Source organism: Melanerpes formicivorus, unplaced genomic scaffold (genome assembly GCF_026170545.1).
Source record: "Melanerpes formicivorus ecotype bairdi unplaced genomic scaffold, bMelFor1.0.p_v2 SCAF_116, whole genome shotgun sequence".
In the NCBI taxonomy this organism is placed as follows: Eukaryota; Metazoa; Chordata; class Aves; order Piciformes; family Picidae; genus Melanerpes; species Melanerpes formicivorus.
Window position 1 is genome coordinate 512,292 of NW_027142468.1, and position 15,229 is coordinate 527,520.

A 15,229-nucleotide genomic window follows, 5' to 3' on the forward strand; every position below is an offset into this window, starting at 1 on the left:
TTGCAGTGGCCTGTCCTCTCCTGGGGACAGCAGCACAAGAGGAGTTCCAGTCACCTACACTCATGCCTCTAGGAGCCTCCTAAGGCCAGGGGTGCTGGGCAGAGGAGACAAGCAAGCAGGATGCAGCAGAGAGCCTGCAGGAGCCTAAGGCTGGCTTTGAGTATGCACAGCCAGCCAGCAACCTCCAGGCTCCTGCTGCCCCTGCTACAGTGCCAAGATGCTCCGGGGCCTGGAGCAGCTCTGGGAGGAGCTGAGAGCCCTGGGGCTCTTGATCCTGGAGAAGAGCAGCCCCAGAGGGGATCTGCTCAGTGCTCAGCAAGAGCTAAAGGGTGGGGGACAAGAGCTTGGGGCCACTCTCCTCAGTGGTGCCACACCAACAAGAGCAAAGCAGTGCTGCTGAGGCTGTTGCCAGCCCCAGGGCAGCAAAGAATGAGCTCAGTGCTAACAGCAAAAGCTTGGTCCTGCTGCAGTCCACAGCCAAAGCCCTGGGGACTCAGAGCAGCTCTCTTCCCTCCTCCTTTGAAGCCAAGCACAGCCACAGCTTCCAGCCAGCAGGTCCAGGGCCAGGATGCCAGCCAGACACTCACCTTCTCCACCTGGAAAGTGATTGCTGTGGAGGACATCTGCAGGGCAGGAGCAATGAATTGGCAGCTGAGCTCCACCTGCAGGATCTGGGTGCTCCTGGCCTCGCTGCCCACCGCGGCCTGGCACAGCAGCTGCTCCCTCACCGCCTGCAGGAGAAGCCACAGGGCACATGGGGGCTGCCAGCAGGGTGGCCAGAGGACAGCCTGCATCTGCCAGCCACCAGCCACGGCCCTGCCACTGCCCCCCTCACTGCTGGTTTCCCCTTGCCCTCCACAGCTTGTGCTGCATCCCCTTTCTCCTGCACTCCAGTGGCCATCAGGCTGCAGCCAACAGCCACAAACAGCTCTGGGGAGGCTTGTGCTGCCAGGGACAATCCCTGCCCCAAAGGGTTCTTCCTTTGATGTGCCCCAGTGCTGAGCACAGTGCTACAGAAAGCTGGAGGAGCTGATGGAATGAAGATGGAGATGGAACTGGGCAGAAAAACAGGAGACAGAAAGGCCAAGGGCAGTCAGCTCTGCCTTGGAAGCTCAGTGGAAATGATTCCTGAGGAGGAACAACCCCTGCCCCAGCACAGCTGAGGCCTTGGCCTGCTGGGAGCTTGCAGCTCTGCAGACAGGGACCTGGGAGTGCTGCTGGAGAGCAAGTTGCCCACGAGCCAGCAAGCTGCCCTTGTGTCCAAGAAGGCCAAGAGGATTCCTGAAGGAGACTGTGGCCAGCAGGCTCTCCTCCCCCTCCATCCTGCCCTGCTGAGGCCACAGCTGGGTCCAGTTTGGGGCTGCCCAGTTCAAAGTAGTCAGGGAACTACTGAAGAGAGCCCAGTGAAGACTACAAAGATGCTGAGGAGCCTGGAGCACCTCTCTGAGGAGGAAAGGCTGAGACCTGGAGCTGCTGAGCCTGGAGCATCACAGAATCACACAGAAGCACAGAAGGCTCTGAGCTGGAAGGGACCTCCAAAGGTCTTCTAGTCCAACCCCCTCAAAAAGAAGAGCAGCCCCAGAGCAGATCTTCTTCATGCTCAGCAAGAGCTAAAGGGTGAGGGGCAAGAGGATGGAGCCTGTGACAGGACAAGGGGCACAAACTGGAAGCCAGGAAGCTCCATCTGAGCAGGAAGAGAAAATTCTTCTCAGCGAGGGTGCTGAGGCCTGGAGCAGCCTGCCCAGAGAGGTTGTGGAGTCTCCTTCTCTGCAGAGACTCCAAACACCCCCTGGACACTGGCAACCTGGCCAACCTGCTGTGGGTGCCCCTGCTGTAGCAGGGGGATTGGGCTGGATGATCCCCAGAGGTCCCTTCCAACCTCCCCCATGCTGGGATTCTGTGACCCACAGGAACCCCCCCACAGGCAGATGCCTTCAGGTCAAGGAGGGATCACTCCCCACTAGGATGCCTCCTGCCCTCCTTCCCAGAGCTGCTTTGAAAAGAGACCTCCCCAGGACAGAGCTGCCTTGCATGTCCCAGCAAAGTCCTCTCTCAAGCTGGATGGGCTCACAGCCAAGCCTTGCTCTGGACAGCTCCTGGGATCACTTCTCCACTGCTGGCTCTTTCCTCTGCTACAGCACCACAACCCAACTCCTCCCAGAGCTCTTGGCTCTGACTGCAGGGCCAGGCAGGCACAGCTGGCTGCACAGAGCCCCTGCCAGCTTTCCAGGGAGACATTCTCACCACTGCACTCAACAGCTTGGTGCCTTTTGCTCCTCCTCAGCAAAACCTTTGGGCTCAGAACTGCATGGGGACAGCCCCAATACAGCCACCCAGGTGAGCAACGAAGTCTTCTTCAAGCCACTCTTGAGGCAAGCCTTTAGAACCCCCTTCAAAACATGAACATCAGCAGGAGCTTCCTCTAGAGCTGTTCCACAGAGAATCATCTCATGGCTTGCCTTGGCTTGGCAGGGACCATTCAAGGTCATCCAGTCCAAGCCCTCTCCACTTCAACCTCTGTTCTGCTGGAGCTCAGCAGTGCACATCAGGGTGCAGCTCCTCTGCAGAGCTGCATTCCCCTGGCAGAAGGCTCCAGGCAGGAGGAGGCCCAGCGACCCATCCAAGGGTGCTGGCAAGACCTGGCTGCCCTTGGCACAGCAGGGCTGGCTGGGAGCCTGGGGCAAGTGTCACTGTTCCCAGGAAAGCAAGTTAAGCTGCCAGTTGCAGTGGTGCCATGGGGATGAACATCCCTGATCAGCAGAGCTGGCACTGGGCTCCTTCCTCTCCTCCAGCACTTGGTGCCAGACAAGGCCTCTGCCCATCTTTGTCTGCAGAGGAGAAATGCTGCAGCTCCAGCCACTGCCTGCCCTGCTGGCTTCCCCCAGACACAGGAAACCTGCCCTCCTGCCTTCCTTTCTGCCTCTGCTCCCAGGCTGTGAGTCACTTCTTCTCTCTGCCCTTCCCTCCTGCCTCAGCACCTGGCACCTTGGCACCTGCCACAGCAGCAGCTGCCTTCAGCCCCTGCTTTGGTAGCAGCAAGTGCTGCAGGATGGAACACAGAGCAGCCCCAGCCACTGATGGTGGCCAGCAAGGAAAGCAGAGGACTCTGCCAGGGGGAACCTGTGGCCTTCAAACACTCTCTTGCTCACATTCTCAGGCCAGTGCCAGGGGGCTGCAGGACAAGTCCCAGGGGAGGTGATCTGATGGGGAAGGCTCAGCCCTTGTGAGGGACCTCACCTGGGGAGTGCTGGAGAAGCCTTCCAGCATCACCTCCATCGTTTGGCCTGGCCTCAGCTCCATCCTCTTGGGCCGAAGCTGAAACACAGGGCAGGCAGCAGGGGGGCCCTGGGAGGAAGCTTTGCCCTTGGTGCTGCTGAGGGAAGGCAGCCAACGGCGCTGGCCAGGCGGGGAGCAACCTCCCACGGTCCAGCGGAGCCGCTGGGTGCGGCGGCCTCGGTTGGTGACCCTGAAGCTGTAACAGCAGGGAGCCAGGCTGCAAGAGGAGCAGAGATGGAAAAGATCAGGAGAGCTGCTACTGCCCAGCACTCACCCAGCTGCTGCTGCTGCTGTCTGACCACACAGCTGGCAATGGAACCACCTCTGAACTGCTGACCTAGCTCAAACCTTCAGCGGGAGCCAGCCCTTGCCTACCCCTGAGCTTCTCCCCACCCAGCAGCAGCTCTGGTTGTGCCCAGCCAGGGAAAGCTTCCTGAAGCACATCCTCTCAGCTGCTGTGGGCAGAGCAGCACCAGCCCCTGCTGCTTCACATTCAGCAGAGTTTTAGCAAAGGGCTGCCTGAGGGTCAGGCTGGATCAGACCCTGAGCTGGCCTGACCTGGCTGCAAGCCCCTATGACAAGAGGGATCTGGAGGTGCTGGAAGGTGTCCAGGGAAGGGCCACGAGGATGAGCAGAGGGCTGGAGCACCTCTCCTATGGGGACAGACTGAAGGAGTTGGGGCTGTTCAGTCTGCAGAAGAGAAGGCTCCCAGGTGACCTCATTGTGGCCTTCCAGGATCTGAAAGGGGCTACAGGAAGGCTGGGGAGGGACTGCTCAGGATCTCAGGCAGTGATAGGACTAGGGGGAATGGAATGAAGCTGGAGGTGGGGAGATTCAGGCTGGAGGGGAGGAGGAAGTTCTTCCCCATGAGAGTGGTGAAGCCCTGGAATGGGTTGTCCAGGGAGGTGGTTGGGGCCCTGTCCCTGGAGGTGTTTAAGGCCAGGCTGGATGAGGCTCTGGCCAGGCTGATCTAGTGTGGGGTGTCCCTGCCCATGGCAGGGGGGTTGGAACTGGCTGATCCCTGTGGTCCTTTCCAACCCTGACTGATCCTGTGATACTAAGCAGATGGAGGAACAGCTTCAGGCCACTGCAGCTTCCCCTGGGCAGCTGCTGCCTCAGTTGGCTTCCTCTGCAGATGCCAGCAGGGAGCTGCAGGGTGTGGACTCCTCAGGGCCCGCCCGTGGCAGGAGGGTTGGAACCAGATGATCCCTTCCAAACCAAACCATTCTAGGATCCTATCTGGTGGTCAGGGCACCACTGGCTTCGCTGGTGGGGGGCCCTGGCATCCCTTTCATGCCTCCATCCTTTAGGAAGCATCCAACCCTCATCAGCCTCTGCTGACCAGAGCAGCTGGGCTTGTGTTTGAGACAGAGCACTGAGCCTAAGAACATGGATCAGCAGGAGTGTGGCTGAGAGGAGCAGGGCAGCCAGCCCAGCTCTGGCTGCTGAGGAAACAGAGCCACAGCCAGAGATGAACAACCAGAGCCAGACAGAAACCCAAGGGAATGTCCCATGGGAATGGAAGTTCCTTCCTGGAAAGAAAGCCCAAGTGCAGCTGGGCAGACATGGCCACCCTTTGCTCCAGGAAACCCCTCCAGGGATGGGGACTCCAGCACTGCCCTGGGCAGCCTGGGCCAGGCCTTGTCCCTTAGGGGAAGAATTTGTTCCTCATGTCCAACCTAAACCTCCCCTGGAGCAACCTGAGGCCATCTTCTCTCCTCCTATCCCTTGTTCCTTGGGAGAAGAGCCCAACCCCCACCTGGCTCCAGCCTCCTTCCAGGCTCTTGTAGACAGCACTGAGGTCTCCCCTCAGCCTCCTCTTCACCCCCAGCTCCCTCAGCTGCTCCTCCCCAGCCCTGTTCTCCAGAGCCTTCCCCAGCTTTCTTGCCCTTCCCTGGACACGCTCCAGCCCCTCACTGCCCTTCCTGGAGCGAGGAGCCCAAACCTGAGCCCAGGGCTCCGACTGTATCCTCAGCGGTGCCCAGCACAGGGCACAAGCCCTGCCCTGCTCCTGCTGGGCTTCAGCCTGAAGAAGCCCTGGGGCTGCCCTGGAAGAGCCAGGAGCTTCTCCTGGCTGAGCCCCCGGCAGCAGCAGGAGCTGAGGGACACCTACCTGAAGCGAGTGCCCAGGCTGAGCTGCGGAGCCAAGGGCCTGTCGAGGACGATGGTGCTGCCGACGCCGAGCGCCCGCACGGGGATGCCGTAGCCACGGCTGTGCTCCACCAGCAGCTGCACCTCGGCCTGGAACTGCCCCGTGTCGTCCAGCTGGGCTGTGACAGACACAGACACCTGGCCCTCGGCGGGGATCACTCCTCGGCTGGGCTCAACCCTCCAGCACCAGCCTCTGCCAGACTGCAAGGCAAGGCAGAGCCCAGCTGAGGCCAGGAGCCACAGCCCTCGGTCTCTTGTGGGCTGGAGGAGCAAGGATGTGAGGGCAACAAACCAGAAGGGCTTCCTTTGCCTGCAGCTGAGCTAGGGGGGCTGCAAGCAGCACCTCTGCAGGAGCTGACACCCCCCCTGTGCCACCCTCCTCTCACAGACTCCCCTCATTAGCCACCACCTCACCAGCCCCAGAGACACTCGGCCTCAAGAGAAGGTTGTTTCCTCCTCCAGCCTCCTTGCAGGGAGTGCTCCCTGGCCAGCAGGACATGCACTGGCATGCAGATCTGCAGCTCCCAAGGCTCCAGCGTGGGGGCAGTGGGACATGCTCCACATTTCAGGGCTGTGCTTGGGACAACAGGCCCTGCTCAGCCCAAACCCTGCAGCATCCCTGGAGAGGTTTTGCCCTTTGGAACAGGAGGCAGCAATGTGCTGGCAGGCTGGGCACGAGCCAAGCACATTGCATTGGGCAGGAGCCAGGGGAAGGCAGCTGGAGTTTCCAGCCTGGCAGCACTGAGCTCTCACAGGACAGCTGCTAGAAATCTCCCTCTTGGAGTTTCCAACTAGCCCTCTTGGCCTCTCACTACAAGTCCTAGTCAACAGTCTGTCCCCAGCTTTCTTAGAGGCCTCTTGAAGTACTGACAAGCTGCAAGAAGTTGACTTTCCTCCAGCAAATCCCAGGGAGAAGATCAGAGAGTCACAGAATGCTTTGGCATGGAAGGGACCTTCAACTAGTTCCAAGCCCCTGACCTGGGCAGGGACAGCTTCAACTAAAGCAGCTTGCTCAAAGCCCTGTCCTCAGTTCAAAGCTGAAGGACCTGGCATTGCTCAGCCTGGAGAAAAGGAGGCTGAGGGGAAACCTTCTGGCTCTCTACACCTCCCTGAAAGGAGGCTGGAGCCAGGTGGGGTTCAGTCTCTCCTCCCAGGTACAAGCCATAGGACAAGAGGCAATGGCCTCCAGTTGCACCAGGGCAGGTTGAGGGTGGCCATGAGCAACAATTCCTTCCCTTGAGGGCTGCCAAGGCCTGGCCCAGGCTGCCCTAGGCAGGGGTAGAGTCCCCATCCCTGGAGGGATTTCAAAGCCTTGGAGCTGTGGTGCTGAGGGCCACGGTTCAGTGCTGAGCTGGCAGTGCTGGGCTGAGGCTTGGCCTGGAGGATCTGAAAGGTCTTTTCCAACCCAAGGCATTCTGTGATCCCAGAGCTCCAAAGCCATGACTCTCACAGCCAGAGACCTTCCACAAAGGAAAGGGAGAGCTTGGCAACAGGCTCCAGGCTCACTGCTGCTCAAACATCTCCTCAAGCTCTGGGCTCCTGAGGGCTGCCCCAGCTGAACCTGCCCCCACAGCCAGGCTCCTCTGGCCACCTGGGGGTGGAAGATCTTGCTTGCTCTCTCAGGCAGCCAGCTGGAAAGGCTCCAGAGGAGAACTGAGCCCCGGGTGGCCACAGAGCAGCCATTGCCACTGGAAGCCTCTCCAGATACTCACCACCTCTGCCTGGAAGGCTGCAGGGATGGGGCTCTGATTGCAGAGCTGCAGACACCGGGAGGCCTCCTGCAGAACTTGGATGCTGCCAAAATCGAGCTGGCTGGGCTGCACAGAGACAACTGGGCCCTCTCCAGTGCTCACCAAAGAGACCTTCTGCTCCAGGGAGGAGAGAGGAAAAACACCATGGGGAAAGCTGGCAAGGGTCAGACAGCTCTGAGGCTGCTCCTGGATGGGGGAGAGCTCTGCCTGCTGGAAGTTGGCAGTGTTGGAAGCCTGAAGCAGGAGGCCTGCAGCAAGGGTGGGCTCTGGAGGGACCCCAGCTGAAAGCCACAAGCTGCTGTTGTCAGGGGGAAAGAAAGCAGCCTGCCCAGGCTGCAGTCTCTCCAGCAGCTCTCCTTCCTCTGCCCTGTGCCTGCTCCCAGCCCTGCTGCTGCTCAGCCTTGCCCCAAACCACTCTCCCTGGCTTCTGCTGCTGCACAGCCAGGCTTGGGCAGCAGCTTTTGGAACACTCCCAAAGCTCCCCCTTGACCAGCAGCCCTAGCTGGCACCAAGCTGGCTCTGCAGAGGAGAGATCATGGAAGCTGCTGCTCTGCTTTGTGCTCTGGGGTAATCCTGGCACCACCTGAGGAACAGAGCTGATGGCAGCACTCCAGCAGCCTTTTGGTCTCTTGAGCCAAAGCAGTGTTCTTGCAGAAGCAGCAAAGAGCACTGGAGGTGGCACCTGGATGCCTTTGCTGCAGCACCTTCTCACTCATTCCAGAGCCAGCCTTTGCTTCAGCAGCACTCTGGGCTGTCCCTGGCTGCTCCTCCCCAAGACCCCCAAGGAAGCAGCAGTTGCTGCTCCTCTCCTAAGAGCAGAGGAGGAGAGCCAGGGACAGTGCTGGCTCCTTCCCCCATCTGCCCTGTCCCCAGTGCACTGCTGTGGCACACACTCTGATCACCCTCCCAGAGGGCACCACGCTGCCTCTCCTCTCCCCCTCACCCAGTGCCAGGGATCCCTGTGGTACAAGCCCCCTTTGCCCTGCAAGAAGCCTTGTACACCTCAGGCTCCAGCAAGCCCTGTGGCACGGAGCAGGCCCCTCCAGCACTCACCAGGGGGTGTCCTGCACGCCCAAAGACGGCCACACGGGCAGGAGTGTGCTGCTCTCCTGGCACCTGGGCCTCCAGGCTCAGTGGCACCTCCACGGAGCTGTGAGGCTGAATGATCCCACAGGGCACGGGGCTGGAGTACAGCACAGCAGCATCCTCCTGGTGCTTCTGGAAGGGGCAGGGGCACAGAAGGGGCTGGGCTGAAAGGGATCTTTCAAGCTCCTCCAGTCCAAGCCCCCTGCACTGAGCAGGGACAGCTGCAACTGGAGCAGACTGCTCAGCACCCCTGACAGCCTGGCCTGGAAAGGTTCCAGGGAGGGGCATCTCTCACCTCCCTGGGCACCCTGGGCAGGCTCTCACCCCCTTCAGAGTGAAAAAATGTCTTCCTCTTATCCAGTCTACATCTCCCTCTCTTAGTTCAAGCCATCCCCTCTCCCAACAGGCTCTGAAAAGCCACCAGAAGCTCTCCCTGGAGCCTTCTCCTCTCCAGGCTCAACAGCCCCAACTCTCCCAGCCTGGCCTCACAGCAGAGGGCTTCCAGGCCTCCCAGCATTGCTGTGGCCTCCTCCAGCCGGTCCCTGAATGTGCTGAGGACTCCAGAGCTGCCCCAGCACTGCAGGGGGGGGTCTCAGCAGAGGGGCAGAACCTCCTCCCTGCCCCTGCTGCCCACTGCTGGGGACCAGCCCAGGGCACAGCTGGCTCTGGGCTGGTACTGCACAATGCCAGCTCAGGAGCAGCTTGGCAGCCCTCAGTATCCTCAGGGGCTTCTCCACAGGGCTGCTCTCCAGCCTGGGTTGATCCTGGCAATCAAAGGTTACTGCAGAGGGAACTTGTAGAAAAATGTCAACCCTTAAGGTGTCCACAGCAGCAACTCACAAAGAGTTTGAAATCCCTGGCAGGAAGGCACAGAATGAAAGGCAAGACTTGGATGGCCTCAGCATCCTCAGGGGGTCCCAAAGCTGCTGCACTCACAACTCTCCCTGCTTGGGCTGGCAGAGCAGCTTCTCACCACCCTCTGAGTTCTCCTGCATGACAGCACCCCAGAGCCAGAGCGCAAACTGCTTCCCAAAGAGCTGCCTACATTTGTCTCAATTGCTGCCTAAAGTTGATCCTCAGGAAGGTTCCCATTTCCCTGCTTCCTGAGCTTACATTTGGGCAGCTGAGAGAGACTGAATCTTGGCTCTCTTGATGGGACTCAACAAAGGTAAAATCACCTTTGCTGCTTGCCCAGGCAATAGCTGATGTGTATTGGGAGCAGCCACTGGGATGCCTCTCAGGAAGGTGCAGAGATAAGCAGACTGCAGCTGTCCTGGAAAGGGGCAGAGGCCACTGCTATCCCTGCTCTCTGGAACACACACCTCTGAAAAGCTGTTCCACAGATCTGAGCAACTACTGGCTCAGGAGAAGGCCAAGGCAGGAGGAGGGAAGGACAGGAGGAGGCCAAGGCAGGAGGAGGGAAAGACAGGAGAAGGGAAAGACAGGAGGAGGCCAAGGCAGGAGGAGGGAAAGACAGGAGGAGGGAAAGACAGGAGGAGGGAAAGACAGGAGGAGGGAAAGACAGGAGGAGGGAAAGACAGGAGGAGGGAAAGACAGGAGGAGGGAAAGACAGGAGGAGGGAAAGACAGGAGGAGGGAAAGACAGGAGGAGGGAAAGACAGGAGGAGGGAAAGACAGGAGGAGGGAAAGACAGGAGGAGGGAAAGACAGGAGGAGGGAAAGACAGGAGGAGGGAAAGACAGGAGGAGGGAAAGACAGGAGGAGGGAAAGACAGGAGGAGGGAAAGACAGGAGGAGGGAAAGACAGGAGGAGGGAAAGACAGGAGGAGGGAAAGACAGGAGGAGGGAAAGACAGGAGGAGGGAAAGACAGGAGGAGGGAAAGACAGGAGGAGGGAAAGACAGGAGGAGGGAAAGACAGGAGGAGGGAAAGACAGGAGGAGGGAAAGACAGGAGGAGGGAAAGACAGGAGGAGGGAAAGACAGGAGGAGGGAAAGACAGGAGGAGGGAAAGACAGGAGGAGGGAAAGACAGGAGGAGGGAAAGACAGGAGGAGGGAAAGACAGGAGGAGGGAAAGACAGGAGGAGGGAAAGACAGGAGGAGGGAAAGACAGGAGGAGGGAAAGACAGGAGGAGGGAAAGACAGGAGGAGGGAAAGACAGGAGGAGGGAAAGACAGGAGGAGGGAAAGACAGGAGGAGGGAAAGACAGGAGGAGGGAAAGACAGGAGGAGGCCAAGGCAGGAGGAGGCCAAGGCAGCAGGCAGGACAATGCTGCTCTGAAGGAAAACGGAGAGCATACCAGGAGAGGGAAAATGACAGAGACCCTGGAAGAAGCAGACCAAAAGGAACCCTCTCTCCATGTCCTAAGTTGTGCCTGCTACAACTCATGGAGCTGAAGAGGCTGCTCAGAGGACAGCAATGACCTCTCCTCTACAGCCAAAGCTGCAGCACCCTTCCTCCACAGACCCAAACTGTCTTGGGGGGTGAGGGGGGTGCCAATAGAATTCCTCTTCTCTCTCTCCCTATTTTCTCTCTCTCTCCCCTTCTGATCCATCCACTTTATTTGTGTACTACATAGCCTAGCTGTTGCTATTTTGGCCTCCTCTGTGCCTCTAATTTCCTAACACAGGAATATGCACAAGAACTGAGGCTCTTTCCCTCTCCAGACCAAGACAGTGGGTTCCTGTTCCCAGCAAACCTGTAGGATGGACTGGAAAGCATCAAGGTCTCTCTCTCCCAAAGGCCTTTTCTCCCCAGCACAGCCTGGCTGAGCCCTGGGGGCAGGAGGTGGGTGGGGGTGATGCCAACCTGAGGCAGCAGTGCATAGCAGCCTGGCAGGTCGCTGTCGTTCACCAGGGGCAGCAGCTGCTGGGCAGGGAGCTGCAGGTAGCAGCGGCCGAAGGTCACCACGGGCTTGGGCACTCGCAGAGCAGGAACCACACACCTGGGCAGAGAGAGGGCCAGAGGCAATGGAGACACTGGCAGAGGAGAGGCTGCTTGACCCCTCATGTGGCATGGAAGGGAGCAGAACACAGCTGCCTAGAGCAGAGTGGCTGCAAATTGCCACCAGCAGCCTGGCCTGGATCAGCAACCCCGTGGCCAGCAGGAGCAGGGCAGGGATCGGCCCCCTGGGCTCAGCACTGCTGAGGCCACCCCTCACATCCTGGCAGCAGTTTAGGGCCCCTCCAAGAAGGGCCTTGAGGGGCTGGAGCGGGTCCAGAGAAGGGCAACACAGCTGGGGAAGGGTCTGGAGAACAGGGCTGGGCAGGAGCAGAGCTGCTGGGAGCAACTGGCGGCGTTTAGCCTGCAGCAAAGGAGGCAGAGCAGAGCCCTCCTGGCTCTCCACATGTCCCTGAAAGGAGGCTGGAGCCAGCTGGGGCTTGGGCTCTGCTCCCCAGGAACGAGTGACAGCACAAGAGAAATGGCCCCAGGCTGTGCCAGGGGAGGGGCAGTGCCAAGCAGCCATAGAATTGCTGTGTCCTTTAGGAAAAGGCTCAGGGCCAGGCCTGGCCATTCTGGGATGATGCTCCTCCAGGGGGCTGCCTGCAAGCCCTGCTGCTCCCAGCTCTGCCTGGGCAGAACCAGCTCATGATGCAAGGCTCCTCCTGTGGAGCTGGAGCCAGCAAACCACATGCAAGGGGCTGGATGCACCAAGAGACCCTGCAAGGAAAGTGCTGGTACCTGGCTGTGAGGGGCAGTGCCAGCAGCTCCTGGCCCACACCATCCACATCCACCACCAGAGCCAGCTCATACAAGCCCTGGGTGTTGGAGCACAGGGTGACCTGGGGGGAGAGCAAAGCCCCAAACACTTCAGCACCCCCACAGCTGCTGCCTTTCCATTCCCAGGCCATGGGAAGCAAGGGAGGCCTTGGCCCTGGTGCTGCTCCATCTGCAGAGCACAGGCCCTGGCAGCACCACAAGGCTGCTGGCAAGAGCTGCTTGCAGAAGTGCCTGTGGCAGCTCCCAGGCCATGGGTGAGAGGAATGCAGGCCCCAGCAGGGCCAGCTGCCACTCAGCACTGCATGGCCAGGGAACAGCAGCAGTGCAGGGCAGAGCTGCTGCCTCCAGCAGAACCACTGCAGCTGTGCAGGGGGAAGCTGCTGCAGAAGCTTGGCCCAGCAGAACCTGCTCAGCTCACAGCCACCACAGCTTCTGCAGTCCCCCTGCAGAGCACTGCAGGGAATCCAACTCATCCTGCCCACAGCACAGGAGGAAGAAGAGCAGGCAGAGAAGCTAACTGCTTCCTCCAGCCACATCTCTCCCTGCAACAGCCTCCTGCTGCCCTCAGCCTTCCTCTGCCCAGCTGCAGGCCAAGGAATCAGCCTAAGCAGCTCTGAAAGCCTCAGCAGTGGCTTCTGGCCTGGAGCCTGGGGGGCAGGAGCTGCAGCTTCTGCCTGCAGGCTCCAAAGGCTGCTCCAAAGGCAAGCCCCAGAGCAGCACAGCTCCCAACAGCCCAGCCCTGCTGCAGGGCTCTGCCTGGCCTCCCCCTCCCAGCCAGCAGCACTGAAGCCCTCTCCCAGAGCAGGGCAGCCTCAGCCCCAGCTGCTGAAGCCCCTCTGGCCCCACTGCTCCCTACCTGGATGTCCTGGAAGCTCAGGGCAGGGATGGTGCCTCTGCCAGGGCTGATGGTGAACTCACAGGGCCTGAGGCACCTCCTGGCTCTCTTCTTCCAGGAGGGCAGAGAGTTGTCCAGCACCTGGGCAGTGCTGGGCACGCTGGGCTCTGCCACACCGTCCCCGGGCACACGGAGGGTGAAGGCCACAGGCACCAGGGAGGTGTTGGTCAGGCGACAGAACAGGCTGTGAGGGAAGCCTAGGAGAAAGGACACAGCTCTGCACCTCTGCACACAGCTCCTCTGCCTCCTGCAGGCAATCTCCTGACATGCTCAGGCTGCCCTTGGCCTCTGGCTCTCTTCCCTCTGAGCTGCAGCTGCCGCGGAAGCCAAGCAGCTCTGTGCTGGCACTGCTGGGGGACAACAAGTTCCCCATCGGGCAGCCAGGGGCCCTCCTGGCCAAGAAGGCCAAGGCTGCTCTCAGCAGAGGGTGGCCAGCAGGGCACAGCAAGCACCAGGAGCCTGCAGCTGCAAAGGCCTTCTCCAGGCCAGCAGCTGGAGAGGACTCTTCTCCTCTTGGATCCCAGGCTGCTGCCTGCTGGCAGCCCTCTGGCTTTGTCTGCTCACAAGGAAGCCAAGAGACAGGGCAGGGATGGAGGGAGGGGAGGCTGCAGCTCAGCAAGGGCCAGCACTTCTCTTAGCCAAGTCCCTCAGCAGGAGGAAAACAGAGAGGCATCCTGGCCAGGCTGAGCACAGCTCTTCAGTCAGCCCAGAACTGGCTTCCCAGGCAGAGCTGAGAGCCCCTCAGGGAAAAGCCTTCTGGGAGCCTGAGCTGAAGCAGCAGAACCTGCAGCTCAGTGCTCAGGCAGCAGAGCTGGGCCTCTGCTGGGCAAGGAGAAGGAGCCCAGGGCTCTGAGCACACCAGGGCCTGAGGCAGAGCTGTTTCTTGGCCACATTCCCTGGCACTGACAACCAGTGGCCCTCCCAGCACCAAGCAACATCTCACCCTGCAGCTCAGGGGGGAAATGGTCTCCAGGCCTGGCAACATTGACCCCCAGCAGCTATGGGCTGGGCCAGAGCTTCAACTCCCTCCTCCTGCAGTCCCAGCCCCTGGGCCCTGCTGGGGCTCTCACAGCCATCCTGCTGCCAAGGACTGGCAGCCTGGGGCTGATCAGAGCATCAGGGACCCCACAAGACCCTGCTCTGCCAGTCCTTTGGGCCTCTGTGCCCTCAGGATGGCAAAGCCCTGCCCAGGCAGCCTGCAGCCCTGCTTGAACCTCCTGCAGGCTGCTCTGGAGGGCCACCAGTGCTGGAGGCTCTGAGGCTGCACTCTGGGGCTGCAGAGCCCTCGGGCTGTGCTCCAAGGCCAGGCCACACTCACCATAGGAGACGTCCCCGAAGCGCAGGCAAGGGACATCGAAGCGCAGAGGGGGTGCAGAGACACAGCCCCTGGGGGGACACAGCAGAGGAGGCCTTGGCTTGGCTGCAGAGCACTGCAGAGCCTGCAGCTTGCACTGCTGCTGGCAGGCTGCAAAGCTGCTCTCACAGCACAGGGGGCTGCACTCAGCCTCTCACCTGACAGTCAAGGTCACAGGCTCAGGGGATCCTTCCACACTGAACCTGAATTCCTCTGTGAAGTGCCCCAGGACAGGGGGACAGAAGCAGACCTGGATGACTTGGAACTCATCTGGCAAGAGAAGGCCCTGACAGGGGGAGAAGCTGAAGCAGGGGCCCAGAGCTGTAGTTGGAGGGACCAAGCTGAAGGAGGCATGGATGGCTCCTTTGTTGTGCAGGATCACCTGCAAGACAGCCAATGGAAACCCCTAAGGAACTTTCTTTCCTTCCAGGAGGCTGATTTGTGTCCTGCCCAAGCACCTCCCTGCAGGGTTACACCCCCCTTGATGGGGGCTGAAAAGAGCCCAGCCCCAGCTGCTCTGGCTGGGCAGAGAGAGACTTGGCTTTCCCCCTCCCAGGAGGAGGGGTCCCCTGGCTCCAAGGGGCTCTATGCCACTGCCCCTCCCTGCCCAGCAAGCCTTGCTAGGCAGGGCAGAGCTCTGCTCCTGCTCTCTCTTTCCCCTGCACAGCCACTGCTGCACAGAAGGCTCCCCAGGGCTGCTGCATCCCCCCACTGCTGCTCCCTGCTGCATCCACACCTCCTGAAGAGCTGCAGCCACTGGCACCAAAGGAATCCAGTGCCAGCTGGGGCTGCCTTTGGATGCTTTGCCCCCTGCCCTTCACCCTATCCCTTTGGAACCTGCCCTGTTACTGATACATAGAGATAGATAAAATTACCTTTTTTCACTCCCAAACAGATTCCAGACCATTTTTTCCCTGATCTTACCTCTCCTTTCTCCTGCCTGATTTGCTTTACCTTACCAGGAAAGGGAAAGGGGGAGGGAATCTCAATCGGTTTCCATTTGGGCTTTTGGCCTGCAGGTCCAGCCCAGAGCAGCACAA

The 15,229-nt window shown here is 60.1% G+C and overlaps 1 protein-coding gene across 1 annotated transcript in view; it reads right to left on the minus strand.

Moving 5' to 3' along the window:
• LOC137456109 (hydrocephalus-inducing protein homolog) overlaps positions 1-15,229 on the minus strand; it is a 67,280-nt gene that overhangs the window by 40,531 nt on the left and 11,520 nt on the right. The window contains exons 10-19 of the mRNA XM_068167414.1: positions 14,348-14,571; positions 14,154-14,221; positions 12,797-13,032; positions 11,902-12,002; positions 11,029-11,164; positions 8,232-8,396; positions 7,140-7,292; positions 5,390-5,628; positions 3,238-3,493; positions 588-731 (exon numbers count right to left, since the gene is read on the minus strand). Of these exons, the coding sequence (XP_068023515.1) occupies positions 588-731; positions 3,238-3,493; positions 5,390-5,628; positions 7,140-7,292; positions 8,232-8,396; positions 11,029-11,164; positions 11,902-12,002; positions 12,797-13,032; positions 14,154-14,221; positions 14,348-14,571 (1,722 nt within the window). The remainder of the gene's footprint in view (positions 1-587; positions 732-3,237; positions 3,494-5,389; positions 5,629-7,139; positions 7,293-8,231; positions 8,397-11,028; positions 11,165-11,901; positions 12,003-12,796; positions 13,033-14,153; positions 14,222-14,347; positions 14,572-15,229) is intronic.